This window comes from Leishmania braziliensis, chromosome 36 (genome assembly GCF_000002845.2).
Source record: "Leishmania braziliensis MHOM/BR/75/M2904 complete genome, chromosome 36".
NCBI classification, from domain to species: Eukaryota; Euglenozoa; class Kinetoplastea; order Trypanosomatida; family Trypanosomatidae; genus Leishmania; species Leishmania braziliensis.
In genome coordinates this window covers 2,397,508-2,412,466 of record NC_009327.2, presented here as the reverse complement: position 1 = coordinate 2,412,466, position 14,959 = coordinate 2,397,508, and the positions used below count along the sequence as shown (strand labels likewise).

The 14,959-nt window shown below is 55.5% G+C and overlaps 3 protein-coding genes and 1 pseudogene across 4 annotated transcripts; all 4 read left to right on the top strand.

The window, feature by feature from the left end:
* The first annotated feature begins 543 nt into the window (after nt 1–543).
* On the top strand, nt 544–1,342 carry LBRM_35_6580 (annotated as a pseudogene). Its single transcript is given in 2 exon segments — nt 544–759; nt 761–1,342. Coding segments are annotated over 2 exon segments (798 nt in total).
* A 2,484-nt stretch (nt 1,343–3,826) lies between these two features.
* LBRM_35_6570 (putative small G-protein) lies at nt 3,827–4,726 on the top strand (the record flags this gene model as incomplete). Its single annotated transcript, XM_001569220.1, has 1 exon — nt 3,827–4,726. The coding sequence occupies one exon, from the start codon at nt 3,827–3,829 to the stop codon at nt 4,724–4,726; it is 900 nt and encodes a 299-aa protein (XP_001569270.1).
* A 4,246-nt stretch (nt 4,727–8,972) lies between these two features.
* LBRM_35_6560 (conserved hypothetical protein) lies at nt 8,973–11,198 on the top strand (the record flags this gene model as incomplete). The annotated part of the gene is made up of 1 exon (XM_001569219.1): nt 8,973–11,198. One exon carries the CDS (start codon nt 8,973–8,975, stop codon nt 11,196–11,198), a length of 2,226 nt encoding a protein of 741 aa, XP_001569269.1.
* A 907-nt stretch (nt 11,199–12,105) lies between these two features.
* Nucleotides 12,106–12,642, top strand: LBRM_35_6550 (putative ADP ribosylation factor 3; the record flags this gene model as incomplete). The annotated part of the gene is made up of 1 exon (XM_001569218.1): nt 12,106–12,642. One exon carries the CDS (start codon nt 12,106–12,108, stop codon nt 12,640–12,642), a length of 537 nt encoding a protein of 178 aa, XP_001569268.1.
* Nucleotides 12,643–14,959: the final 2,317 nt, after the last annotated feature.

Below are 14,959 nucleotides of genomic sequence, written 5' to 3'. Positions count from 1 at the left end.
CAAATGCGACGTACCGAACTCAGCCACATCGTCTACGTGTCACAAGACGCTGCCTCATCTTTGTCGAAGGCGCACGTGCTTCAGTTGCTCGTCAATCTACGGAATCCCTCTTCCACGCACTAGACATATAATCGTCCCTCTCCTTCCCTTCCCCACTTCTCTCACATTTGTGAAGGCTCGCGCGTGCACACGGCCCTGGCTTCGACGCCGAAGCCGAGTGCTCGATCAGGAGCCACGGCGCACGCTCCTTGCACCTATCGTGGCGCGGCGCCTCTGTGTCGCTCTCGGCCGCCGTGCAACACAGCTCCACACTGTCTCTGTTTTACTCTGTCATCTCCCCTCTACTGTGCCCACGTGCAAAACTGCTCGACCATCTCACGTACAAAGGTCATCCCCACCCTGAAGTAAACCACCTGACACTGTGTACTCCCGCCAACTTGCACACCGATCCCACACACCGTATCCTTCCGCGACACCGCGTAGTCATGCGAGGAGTGGAAGCAGCTGCACACCCTGTGGCGCCTGCTTGCCCTGGGTCATTGAGACATGCCGACGATGACATCCCTGAGGGGCGCGACGACCCGTGCGAATACGCTTATTGAGGTGAACCGAGCAAACGTTTACAAAATGATGGACCCGCACGAGCTTGTGTCGCAGCTACTGGAGAAGTTTGTGCTGCGCAAGATGCAGTTGACAGCGCTGGGGGCAGCGGCTGTCGGTGAGATGCCACGTGGAGAACGACCCTGCTGTGTGGTTGCCGATGCTGCAGGAACTGGTGGAGCTCGGGGGAGAATGCGGCCTGCCTTACCCACGGACAAGGGGGAAGTCGCCGTACGATGCGCCGCACTCGTTTGGTGCAATGAAGGACATGCAGGTGACTTACTGCTGGTTACTGCCCAACTTCTCCAAGTACCTGCTGGCGTCGATCCACAAGAGACAGGCCACGCCAAATATGAGCAGAATGGCGGTCCGTGTTAACTACTTGGGCAGCTGATGCTCGAGGCGCGCTGCGGTTGCATTCACAAGGTGTAGCCACTGCCTTCGTAGCGGATGGTAGTCAAGTTCACTACCTTTGCTTAAGTACGTGACGTCGCTGGTGAAGCCCAGTTACATCCGGATGCTTGCGGATGAGGTGGGTTGCTCTCTGCAGACAATCCTGCTCTACGAGATCGAGGGCGACCTGGCTGAGGGGCACCTGGCGGCGGCGGAAGTGCCGCGCTTGTGGAACAATAAGATGAAGGAATACATGGCCGTTGTGACGCCTCGACGCGACAACGTCGTGTCGAAGTGCATTTGCACGGGCTACATCAACCCCATCCTGGCTAAGGCGGAGGCGATCTGAGGGATCTGGGACTCCTACTCGAGAGGGGTGAGGTGCTTAACTAGGCAACCGCCGAGTCCGTGAACCCATGCTATCTATGCAAGCACCTGGAGCGCTGCTACCTACACAGCGTGGGCGGAAGCTCTGCGCCTGTCACGCCCCTGCTGCCACGCACCGCTCGTGCGAGCTCCTTCGCCCTGGTCCTCCTCTTCGTCTTTCTGAGTCAGTTGAGGTGTTGCTGAGTGGCATTTGCGACTCTCCACAGTCCCATAAGCGTGCCATCGGTTCTCTGGCGTGTGACGCCTCCGTGCTCCTACACAAGTGGTGAGGCATTATGATTCTGTGACCGAAGCGCGCGTGTCGCGCCGCCGTCGCTTTTTCTCTTCTCCTGTCTTTTCGTCTTTCACCACGCTTGCCGCGAGCCGTGCGCTCTGCTCTCCTTTGTATTGCCCGCTTCCTTGACCAGGGGGCTTGATCGCCGACAGTTTCTCTTCTTGACGTGCTCTGCTCGCGTTTTCCCTTTTGCTTTTGTTTCGCGCCGTCATTGTTGTGAGCGCGCATGCAGGTGTTCTGCCGCTGTGCCCCCGAACAAACCCACGGGCGCCTGGATTTTCCGGAGAGGCCGTTGCTACGACTCAGGTCAGTACCTCCTCCTTCCTTTCCTTATCCTCCCCTCTGCGTGCGCCCGACGACGCAAGCGCAGCACCGGCAGTGATGACAGGCGCCTATTGCCGGCGCGTTGCCAGCATAGTCACACAACTGCCACCGTCTTCGTGCCAGGGTCGCGGATCCAAGCACACGGGCACAACGGGGGCCCTCGTTGGCTATTTCTGCGTTGTCTGACGCGCGCTTGTAACGCAAGCAAGGCTTCCATACATTCGTGCACTCCAAGCCTAGCAACCCCCTCCCCCCAAAAAAAAAACGAAACACACAGCTGCACGCGCGGTGTTGTCACCATCCACCTTACTGTGCCTGCCTACTTCTAAGTGATATTGTTGCCTAGCAAACGCCAGCCGCTGGTTGCATTACCTTTCTTGGCTGCGGTGATGCAGCTCGTCATCTTACGATCGTCACTTGATGCGACGCGGCTTGTCATGTGTGGTCGGGCGCCGGCTCCTGGTTAGCTGGATCCTACACGCTGAAATTCCGATACGGTTTGTTTCACTCTCTTACCGGCTCTCCCTCTCTCGGTTTTCTTCTCTCGCCCTCTTCTTGGCAAGCTGTTCAGGTACAGTGCCTTAAGAAGTTACATGCACTTTGATATGAAGTGCACGAGTTCATTTTTCAGGTTTAGTCTCTTGTTTCGACGTGCTAGGAGCGCTGCTTCTTCAGGGTCGTTTTGCGTGTGGTACACGGGTCCACTGTCTAGGAGTCGACGTTGTCTCGTCGTTTCTCTTGGGTACTGAGTTGTGCAGACCGGAGAGCACTACCCTCACTGAGTGTTGTTGCGCATTGAGGGTTTTCTTGCGCATTTCTCGCTTTCTCGCTCGTGTATGTGTGTGGAAGGGGAGGGGGGAGCGGACGCCCGAGGCACCGTCGCCACGAATTTGTGGGTCTTGTGACTCTGCGCCGCTTTTTCTTTGCTCACCAGAGTTGTCGAATAGCCGACTCTGGCTCCGCTTCCTGTAGGGTTTTCGGGGATTCACCAAACAGGCGAGGAGGAGCGGTGGAAACGGGTTCCCTCCAGTCGCTGGTGCATGGGGGAGTTCCTTTCCTCCCTTGATTTCTGTGTTTCTGCGTGGGCGTCGTCTTCTGGGATTCTCTTCTCTTTTACCTTATACGGGTAGTGTTTTTCATTTTCCCCCTTTCTCGGCGGAAGAGAAGTCGTGCAACGGTGCACATTACAGTCAACATCTCCTGCCGCATTTTTCTCATCTGTGCCTTGGCGTGGATTCCAGTGACCGGTCTCATCACCATTCGACAAGCGTACTGCCACCACCTCTGCTCTTCATCACAGAGGAGAGACACCTGTAGTTTCTTCGTTTCGCCTGTTATATCGCAGCGGGTGCAGTTGCTACATCAGGTGTCAAATTCCACCTCACCCCCTCGCCTGACTCCATCGTACATCACACACACACACACACACATACGTATACGTGCACACCCCCTTTTCTTCTGAGATAAGCACCTCGTGACTCGAGCTCTTCTATTCATCTGTGTTGGCGGCAGGACTCTCCATTTGGGTTTATTATTTTCTTAGTCCCTCGTGAGTGTGATTTGTGCATCAGTAACTCGTATCTCGCTTGATTTGATTCTCCGGTGTACATTCCAGGTGTGTACATCTACACGTAGGAAGTCGCCTCATTTGGTCGTCACAAGGGAGCTTCTGAGCGTCCCCCCCCCACCACCTACACGTACACACGCCCTTCTTCTGCATGTGTTCTGTGAGCCTCTCTGCTGTGTTGCTCAATCGGTTCAGCGCGCTAAGCAACACCTCCACCCCCCTACTCCGTGTTTCGGTTTCGTTCTCGAAGAGCTTTGATATATTAGCGCGTCAGCATAACAATGCCGGACGAAGAGGAGAGTATCAAGGTCATCGTGGTCGGTGATGGGAATGTTGGCAAGACGTCTCTGCTGCACCGCTTTGTGAAGGGTTACTTCATTGATCAGTACCGCAAGACTATCGGTGCTGAGTTTATGGAGATGGATGTGTTTCTCCGATCCACCAACAGTACGGTGAAGCTCATGCTCTGGGACACCGCGGGGCAGGAAGTGTTTAATGCGCTGACGCAGGCTTACTACCGTGGCGCTGGTGCCGCCATTCTGGCATTTAGCAGTGTCGATCGCGATAGTTTCATGAGCGTTTCGGCGTGGAAGCAGCGGGTTGAGTCCGTGTGTGGCCCCATTACGATGGTCTTATGCCAGACAAAGTTTGACCTCTCTCACGAGGCTGTCATCACGAATGCGGAGGCGGAGAAGCTCGCCAACCAACTCGAGGTGCCACTGTTTCGTGTGTCCACCAAGGACGACTTTAATGTGACGCAGCTGTTCGAGTTCGCGGCGCAGCGGTGTGTTTCGAGCGCGACGCAGGACGAGACGACCGAGGAGCAAGCAGACGACGTGGGGAACGTTGGTCGCTTAAATGAAACGGAGGAATCGACTGCAAAGGTGTCGGCTGCGGCGGCGTCTTCGATGGCCCCGGGGAAACAACATGGTGACGGTGGTGCAGTAACTGCCCATGCGCCTAGCACGGCGGCCGCGTTCCCCTCTCCACCAGCAGCCAGGAAGTCGAAAGCGTGCGGCCCCGATGCTATCGAAGAGGCTACTAAAACCGCATGCAACTCGAGCGAAGGCTGGAAAGAGGAGGAGAAGCCTTCGTCTAGGGCAAAGAGCACGGTAATACTGATGGATCGGAAAGGGAAGACCCATCATAAGAAAAAGTCCCTCAAGTGCCTCCTCTACTAGGTTATTTGTTCTTCCCTTTCTCTGCCTCTCTTCATAGCTTCCTCCACCCCTCTGTTTTCTTGCTTTCCTTGAACGAGGGTTGGACAATCCTGTGTCACTCATTCACGCGGATGTGCGTGCTGAACGTAATTCCTGTCGCATCCGCCTCCCTTCATCTCCACTTAAGTGCTTATCTATGCATGCGTGTGTGTGTTTCTTTCTTGTGTGAACCAACTGCTTACTTTGGTGTTTCCTTCGGCTGTTTCTTTTCCACGTATGTCGCGAGACAACTGCTGTTTTGTCCGTCAGCGCTTCACTTCCGATTGTTCTTTGCTGTCATACTTCAGCGTCGATAGTTTGTTGTGCCTTTACGTTTCCTTTATTCTCTATTCATAGCCTAACGAACCACCGTCGCTACCTTTTGTCTTTTTTTTTTTCGTTCTGCTTCCGGTTGTTGTGAAGACATTCGAATGTGGTGTAATACCCGACTTCCCACGCGAGTTGCACGGACCGCGTGAGGTTCGAGGCACACCTCGTTTGACGCTATGATCGTGCTTGCGGGGATATGATTACGCGCACTTCACTCGCGCTGTATGGGCCTATGCTATTGGATGTCTATAGCTGCCCCCTTCTTCCCTGTGCCCCTTCAGAAGGACAGGCTGTAAAGTCTCGACGCACTGGCGCATCATTCTTCATGAGACCCCTTTCGCTTATCACACCCACACTTGTCAACGGCGTGCGGACACTCAGCAGAGAGTGGAATGCCCCCTGCTGCCGTGGACGTACTGCAGCATCCTCTTCCCTGCCGACGCACGCGCGGGCACGCCACCCAGACACGCTCCTCATGGCATCGACAAAAATGGGAGATGCAGAGAGCGAGACCCCCCAAACAACAACGTCGTCTTGGAGCAGGTCCAAAAAGCCAGTGGTGGGAGAGCGATGCCCAGGGACTGTCAAGCAGCAGCTGGTGTGGTGTGTCGCATCTACACGGCATCCGGAGGCCAGCTGAGCGAGAACGCCAGACGAAAAAAGATGTAAGGGGATTCATACCGAACAGCCCCAAAGTGGATGTGTGCGCCATGTGCGGCATCTCCTACATTCGGCCGGCTGGGTTGACGAGGCCCAGATGCCGAAGGCATGACATGATCACCCCGAATCACACCATCATGTCCTCCAGACCCCGCTGTAGAAATCCCCCACGCTATACTGTGGGATGCCGCGACTGGAAGCGGATCAGGGAGAAACATGGCACACAGGTCGATCACAGGAACTCCGAGGGCCCTGATCTGAGGCGGGACAGCTTTCTCCTTGGGTTCGTCCGGGATGCGCCTGGGAAACTCTCTGTTACCCGCGTGACATGCTGCCACTTCTACTCTTGAACAGGGCCCTGGAAGCGGCTCGTTCGGATCGAGGCATGCAGGCCATCCGAGTCCACCTGGTGCCGATTGCGCAGCACCCATCGGATGAAGGGACGAAGAAGGATGGCAAGACCTCGTGAGGCGCATGGTCCTTGCAGGACAGCTTGGGGGGTTCGTGTTAGACGACCAGGATTTGTCCATGGTGTCACGGGTATAGGTGAGGTGTGGTTGTGGGCGTATTTCGTGTTGACTTGTTTGTGGGAGAGGAGGCATGCTGAAGCAGTATCGTTGGTTTCGAACTCGATAACCCTCTCTCCCCTCGTTCTCAACACTTTCGTACCTTCCTTACCGTCTCTGTGGCGGGCAGAACCGCTACGAAACGCCGTGCAGCAAAGACGACCACACGCGCCAGCAGGGCCTCATTCGCACCCAAGGGCACATGGAAAGACCCAGAGTCCGGCGTTGTTTCACCAACGACACATTTTTCCCGTGTGCCACAGGCACACGGGAGATGATGCATGCGGCTGCGCGCGATGGAGGCAGAACAAAGAAACCCCCCAGAGACGTTCCTCATGTCAGTTCTCTCGGTCTCATATTCACGAATACCAAAAGGTACTCGAAACCTGCAAAATGCGTTCAACGAGAGGCGGCACGCTTCCAGGGTACTACCTAATGAGAGTTGAGAGGATGCGCAAGCACTTGGTCGTAGCGAAGAGTAGTACTCTGGCCCGCCTCACATGTTGCACAGGGTGCCTGCCGGACTTGCAGGGAGGGCCAGAGGCTGATTACACATGCACACACGCCCCCACAAACATCGAGAGGCGCCATCACTAAGCCCACTGCGGAAAACCAAATAGTAGGAAAAGGGAGGATATTACTTTCAATCAGTCAGTCGAAGAAGATCAAAATTTTGAGAACAGCGCCGGAGTAGCGTGAGCGAGGGGGCAGCGGCGGAAGCGGGAGGGGGGGGGGAGGACATGGAATTCCGGTCGTGGAGTCGTTTTTGTTCTGCTCGACTTTGTGCACATGCGTAGACGATAGAATAGCGCGTGCGGCTTTTCCTGAGCTGTAGACTCGCATCCCGACCTTTTGTCCCTCGTCTTCTACCGCACAGCCACATGGCATTATTTTTTTTTTTCTATACGTTTACTCTCTTTTCTCTACCTCCAGCGGCTTCAGAGCGCATCTGTTCTGCTCACTAACCCCACTGTGCACTCAACCGTCACCCCCATTCCCCTCCTTCTCTTGCCTTATGTTGTGCACTTTGTCATCCTGTGTGTATACTTTTTCGTTTGCTTATCCGTCCAGCGTGGGATACGGTGCATTCCTTCTTCTCCCCGTTTTATGTTTCTCTTGATCTCGCTCTCCCTTTGTTGTGCATCGTATGTGTGCACGACTGTGGATGTGCATGAATGTGTGTCGTTTCCTACTTTCCGCTGCCCACCACCAACCGAATCAGAAGGGGTAAACGCCAACACCATTTAGGGGCTCTCCTTCCTCTGAGGCCATTCCCACACTTTCCATTCTCATGACCCCCTTTCTCTCTCTTTCTCCGTGTTAGGTCTTCATCGATCTCCCTGTCTCTCTCTCTCTCGTTCTGTGTAAATCCTAATGCTGCTTTCCTACATGTTGTGGCGCCTCTGTTCTTGTACATGCTCGCAATGGGCTTTTACTCCGTGTCGTTCTCGCCACCCTCTCTTACTCCAAACAAGTGCGATTGTCTGCGTGCGCGCACAAGCACAGACCCACGCGTGCATTCACACAGCCATCACGGAAGGGAAGCAGAACATCCCCGCGTCTGCTAACACAGACGTAGAAGTCAGAGCGTGCCCTTTGTGAGAGCCAGCATGAGTGGGAGGAGAGACGCTCTCTGCAAAAACTGTAGTTGGCTTCGCGCCATGCTCTTGTTGCCGGCGCTGAAGAGATACCCTACGGTCACTGTGCGGGTTCATGCAAGTCTAGTAATCTTAGTGTCCACCTCCGCCGCCTGAGTCACTCCCTCTGTTTGGAAAGTGCACTGCCTAGTGACTCCATCGAGTGTGTGTGTGTGTGTGTACTGGTGCAGCTCGTGATTGATTTCCCCCCTGACATTGCTTCCTCTTGCCACGACTACTCCTCTCCCCAATACGTCTGTTCTCCTCTCTTCCCTCCTATCTCTCTCTTCCTTGCTCATGTGTTTCTTCATCGGCACTACCGTGTAGTCTGGCGCATGGTTTGCACGACGTATTGAATGACGTGCTCGATCAACCCCAACTGTGCAACTTCACTGGCCTTTTCACAGTGTTTCCCTACCTCCTCACTAGTGGGCGGACGTGTCACTACACGACCGTAGCGCTGGCCACAAGGAAAAGAGAAGCTCACTTTTCGTTTTCTCCCTCACCCCCTCGCCCGGTACGCTGACGCCCATGTTGAGGGGTGTCTCTCACGTACTAACACAAACAAGGTGAGGGCCACTTTTTATGAGGCAGGGAGAGGGACAGCAGCCGCTCAGCGCGTGTTAGCCCATCTCGACAACTTCACCGCACGACGAAAGCACCGCGTCAACACCCACCCTCGCGTCCTCTTCCTTTCCCGTGGACACACGCACGCACACGCACTCCCGCTTCATTGGCTACTGCACGCAAAGAGGGAATCAACGTTGAAAAGGAAAGTTGTTGTGCGCTGTGTGGCACGACTCCACGAGCCGAACCCTAATTTGGCGTTTGTCTTCTCCATTTGTTCAGTGTGGCCTTCTCTTTCTTCTTTTGTGCGCGCTGTGGTGGTGTGGTGTCTTCTCCTCGGACTCGTCTGCCCTCTGCTTTGCTCACCTTTAACGCTCCGCACGTGTCTTTTTTCTTTTTTTCTGCTTCAGCCCCCCTTTTTTTCTAGGTAAGTCCGATGCCCCCGATGCGATTTGATCCTTTTCAGGCATGTCCTTCATGAGCTACATGTGGTCTCTCTGGGGCCCCTCTCCCGCCTCCGCCGACTACACTCCGAGAGGTGGCAGCGGCGCGTCGGCCCAGCAGTTAGGCAGCGGGTTGTGGCCTCTCTCCGCTCAGGTGCGGGAGGAAATGAAGAGAGGCACACGCTACAACATGAAGGTTGTGCTGCGCGGCACCCGCGCCACCGGCAAGAGCACTTTGCTGGCGCGTCTGAGCGGCCACCCGCTGCCGGTGCGCTACACCCCGTCTACCGAGCTTATCGCTTCGACAATGCGATTGCAAGGGGAGCTTTGCGCCCCGCACGAAGGGACGAAGGTCGACATCTGGGAGGTAGTTGAGGAGGGTCGCCAGCGATCTGCCTCTTCATTGTCCGAAAACCCCGGCACTGAAGTGGCGGCCCATGTCTCGACAGTACAGCTGCACGAGATTCTGCGTCTGGCGACAGATGCACGGTTGCTGGACATATACTCGAGGTGCCAACTCGTTATATTCATGATTGACCCTCGTCAGCGCAGCTCATGGGAGTACGCAAAGCAGGAAACTCTGCACATTCCACCCACGTGCTGCATCCTGTACGCCCTGAACTTCTCCGATGTGGGGCCACTTACTGCCACCAGCGATACCGTCGCACTGGATGAGGTGGAGTCATGGTGTAACCGGGTGCGTCGAGCTACCACAGGCTTTATACATCGCGTGCTAGAGGGTCGCCAGGCTCCAGCTGAATTCTCGGTGCGTGCCATGACGGCGGTGCTGAGCGCTCAGACGGGTGCTGGAATGCTGGGCGTCCTGCGAGCTCTGCACGTGGCCAGCACACTGGTACGCATCACCGCTGAGGAGGTGCGAGTGCAGGAACTCTTAGCCCTCCTAGCGCGTCAGCAGGCCGTGTCTATTGCTGATTGCCAATCATTACCCACCCCACCAGTCGGCCCAGCATCAGTTGAGGGCACCCATGCTGACCAATCGCCCGCGTCAGGGACGGCACCGTCTGTTGAGGCGCTGAGAACTGAGCCACACACCCAAGCATCATCACTGCCTCCGTTTTCCAACACTTCTGCAGGGTATGCATTGAATACTGCAGCGCCCAGCTCAATGAGAGATGCTGCACAGGCACCACACCATTCCTTTCTAGCGACTCCTGAGGCGAAGACATGCACGACGCCAGCGTCGCAACCAGACTCGGGCGGCCTGATAGTGCAGCACCGCTCCAGCACTGTCGTGGCTACTCTTCATAATAAAACAGGCGGCGCTCAGGGTGACGGGAAAGTCACCAACCCGTACCAGACCTCGGGCACCCGCCCGATAAGCGACTCGGAGGCCATGAGACTGTTTCTGGGCGCTAGCGACTCCGTTGCATCGGGTAGGTCGTCACCCCACTCGTCCTCTTCCTCTGTATCCGGTACGACGAGCGGCGGTGGCTGGGTGGGGACAACATATTGCCCCACCGCGCATCTGCCCGTCGTCCCTAGTGCAGCGCCATCAATCGCAAATCTAGCTCACGAAGGGCTGGCACAAAACAGCTCTGCTGCTGCCTGTGCCAACACAGGGGTCTCTGGCTTGACGCCTCCACCACTGTCGACGGAGCCGCCTTCCCCACTGCCCACTCCCCAGGTTGTGCGACCGCCAGCAGAGGAGCTGGTAGTCTCTCTGGCTACCAATATGGTGCACGACGTGAGTGTGCCTGTGGACAACTTCTTCGCTGAAGAGAGAGAGAAAGGCGAGTTGACTGACGAGGCTTCAGAGGGCGATCCTGCGACACCAATTTCTCCTGCACCACAGTCCGTAAGCCCTGTCTTGCGTACCGCCCGCACATTGACAACACAGCGTGTAGTGCGGAGGGAAAGCATGCACATCTCTGGTCAAACAGCGGCCCCAGACCCTGTTTTTCACGTTGACGTGTCCACCATCCTCGCGCAGATGACGGCTGCTCTCACGGCTGATGTGTCTATCCCCACTGCAGGCGGTGATTCTCACGATGCAGTGCTGCAACACGCCACCCAGCTCGACTCCGCACAGCAGGAGGTGCTGTCGGTAAAGAGCGCGAAAAAGTTGCCGTACTCGGCGCCTGACAGCTCTGCCGCTCGTGGGCGCCACCACCACCACCACCACCACCACCGAAAGAAGCACCGTGATGCGGCAAACAGGAACGCGACGACCGCCGTGACGGAGACACCGGAGAAGGTGGATAATGGAAGTTTTGACTTGGTTCTCGTGTAGGCATGCAGCTGCTGCGATAGGAGTGATTGCAAAGAGGCGAGGAAGGCGGATGGGTGGGGAAGGGAGAGGCGGCGTGTCCTACATAGCTAGCAGCGCTCTCACACATCCTTCCAGCATGCTTCTTCATCTCTACCTTTCCCCGCTGCTTCTCTCCTACACCTCCATCCATCCTCGGAGACAAAACGACGATGAAAGGTGGGCAGAAGGCAACTCGGAAATATGCGTGAAAGCGGCAGAGAAAATTGTCAAACTGCTCGGGTATCTGCGTTGAGTATTCCGACTACACAAAAGGCCTGTACACGACATACACGTGCATAGCAGAAGAGAGGTGTTGTGTGCTGCTGTGCCTGTGCGCCTGCGTCTGTAGCTTCGAGGTGGGCACTGCCTGCGGCTTCCATGCTGGGATTCACCACTCTCGACACTTGCATCCCTCTTTTCTCTTCTTTAGCGCGCAGAATACTCTCCTCTCTGTTGCAGACGCTGCTGTGGTGTACAGCCCCCCACCCCCCCCCCTTTTGTAGCCGCTTAGCCGCGTATGTGAGCGTATTACCTTTGCCACTTCACTCTCCCCACGTGTCCGCTCTCTCTCTCCTCTTCTTTCTTTTCTGCGCTGACGTTTTCGGTTTTCCGCCTCCCACTTTTTGTAGAAGTGGATGCGGTGACGCAACAGAGATCCGAGACAAGCAGGGGTACCTCCTCAACATTCTTGCCGGCACCGCTCCAACTATATGCGCCTGCAAAGGCCACCGCACCGTGTGGTGACGCCCTTACCACCACTTCTTCCTAACGCTGAAGTGCAACACGCATCGTCGGGCCAGAGGCGAAGACAGACAGAAGTGGAGACACTAGCTGCCGTGCCGACGTGGGTGAAACGGTCATTGCAGAAGAGGATGAAGAGGCGACTGTCATGGGGATCTTAGACTTCTTGGTGCGTATCCGCCGCATCAGGAGACCGGCTGGCGTTTTAATCCTAGGTCTCGACAACGCTGGCAAGACAAGCATTCTGCGTCAGCTCAGCGACGAGGACGTCTCTAACGTTGCACCCACGCAGGGATTTCAGATTAAGAAGCTCGTCTCCGGCGGGATCAAGCTTAACGTGTGGGATATGGGAGGTCAGCGTGCGGCGCGCTACTACTGGCGTCAGTACTTTAAACAAGCCGACATCATCATCTACGTTGTGGATGCGGCCAATCCCCGACGCATCCACGAGGCACGCTGTGAGCTGGAGCACCTCCTCGAGGAGGAGAAGGTGGCTGGGGTGCCAATGCTTTTCTTCGCGAACAAGCAGGATCTACTTGGTGCGCTGTCGGTAGAAGAGATTACTGTAGCGCTCAATTTGACAGATTTGCGAGACCGGCGCTGGCACATTCAGGCGTGCTCAGCCAAGACAGGTGAGGGGCTGGATGAGGGCATCAGTTGGGCTGTGAAGCAGGTGAAGAAGTAACCAGCGGTATCGTTGCTACATGCCTTGCCTTCATCTCAGTAAGAAGCGAGGCATCTTCTCCCATGTTTCTCGACTTCTTTGCTCAGCTGATGGCACGTTTTGGTGCAGCTGTTCTGCTCCTCTTAATGCACTATGCAAACTACTCGGCTGTGCCGTATTACCCCCACACTTTGTTGTGTGTGTGTGCCGCTGTGGTGTCTGAATTGAAGGGCTCCACCTACTCTTCCTTTCTTTGCACTGCACGCGCCGGGTTTATCATGGCCTTTCACACGCGTTTTGTGCTATGCTTGAACGTCTTCTCCACCCTTTTCTTCTCCTATGCGCATGGACACAAGCGTCTTTCTCCGCCTTTCTCATGTTCCCCTCCCTCCAATGGTGATGGGGGGCATCGCAGCGCGCAGCTTCCAGGGTCCAGTGCCCCCACTCTGCGCAGGAACGCCAGGCAGCCCCCCTTGCCCTGTCAGCGCCCGTCCCCCCTGGTGCTGACAGGGCCAAGTGCCTGCAGCGTCGGGGAAGTCAGAGCGATGTATCGCTGCGGATGTCGGCGGCCGGGTCCTGTGATGGCGTAGCGTTGGAGCGGCCTGCGTCTGTAAAGACGTTTGTGCCACCCATATGATGGGCGGAGTGTCAACACGATGCGAACGCGTCCCACTCAGCCCCGCGCTGCCTAGTGGCGTGGGGAGCCTGAGCCACCCCGAAGAGGGATGCTTCCGGTGGCGACTGGCAAGACGGGGGCTGCGGTGAGGCGGCCTGCGAGGCGGGGATGGGTAGCGTTTGAGACAGAGACCGTGCTCAGTTGGCTGAGTGGGCGCATTGGTCCACTACGTGTCTTCTGCTGCATCGCACTATGCGGAGGGGCCTTGACAGGCCTAGGGATGTCAGATTTAGCACACGTGGTATGCGAGAGAGTGAACAAGCTGGAGCATATCTTCCTCATGTCACTCTGCTGCTTTCTTTTTCCTCCTCTTTTTCCCTTTTCTTCTTCACCTTCGCTTATCCCTCTCTGTGTGTATTTTTTGTTTTCGCGTTGCGAAGGCACGGTGGCGTGAGGACGGAGTGTCAAGCAGATGTCGAGTTGGAGAGATGCAGAGCGGGGGGAGTGTGAGTGGGTGTGAGTTTGGGAGATAGTATGAACATCGCGCTCCTTATTTTATGTTTCACTTATGTTTCTCTGAAGGTGCGTGCGGTGCAGTCTGCCAACCCCCTTTTTTTGAGCACTGTTTCTCTGGCTTCGCGTGCGGAGTACTAGCGCTTCAGTGCTTTTTCTCTCTCTTTTACCTCGGTTTCGATGCGGATTTCCCCTCCTCTTCACTCACTCACTCACTCACTCATCATCCTCCACACGCTGACACTTCTATAACCCATTTCATTTTTCTTTTTTTTGAGCTCAAACATATTTGAGTAATGGCTGAATTGTTCTCCCCTCCGCACCCCGCCACCTGTGCGTGTGCGCATGCTTGTGTCTGTATGCCGGCCTTGCGTTGAATTCCAGGGAGATAGACGCAGCAGTGACAGTGCGGTGGGTCGAGCGGAAAACGATGTTCCCTCTCCTTCTCCCTGTTGCACACAAAGAAGAAGAAACAACACGAAAAGCGGCAAACAGATCAAATATGTACACTGCACGAAAGGCTTACGCGGTCATACCCAGGGATTGGCGTGCACTCGAAACAAACGAGTGCTCACAGACTGCATCGTTCTACTGAGCTCTTCGACATTACCCTTGGAGGTCTACTGGTTGTTACATCTCATGCTTTTCTATGTGTGTGTGTGTGTTCAAGTGTCACATGCTCTGCGTCTTGGGTGGCTCCCTTCAGACATTTCGCTCCGAAACGCGAACCCGACATGTTTGCGAGATATAGACACTAAAAAAAAATTGGCATCCTTACTCTCCTTTCTCCCATCTCTATCCTCTACACCAATGGGCACGTTCACTCTTTTACTGTTGTCCACCACCTTGACACCATTATCGCGACACCTCTGTATGACTTTTCCCTCCATCCCCTTTCATTCAGTTCGCGACAAGGTTACCTGCACGTGCCTGTTTAATATATATTTTTTCCCTTTCCGTTGTCTCCGAGCACGTCCCTGAGTCGTCGTTGTTTCCCACCCATCGAGACAGGCACGACACACATTTGCTCTTCGTGAACATTTGTATCGTAATCACAGGCATCTCGACGGCTGCCTCGCCCTCTACACGAGACAAACCTCGCCGCGGTACTAAACGGCAGGGGGCGTTTCTCCTACCCCTCTCGTATTCCTTGCCGCCTCTGAAGACCCATGTGACACCCTCTGTATCGACACTCTCCGCGCTCTCCCT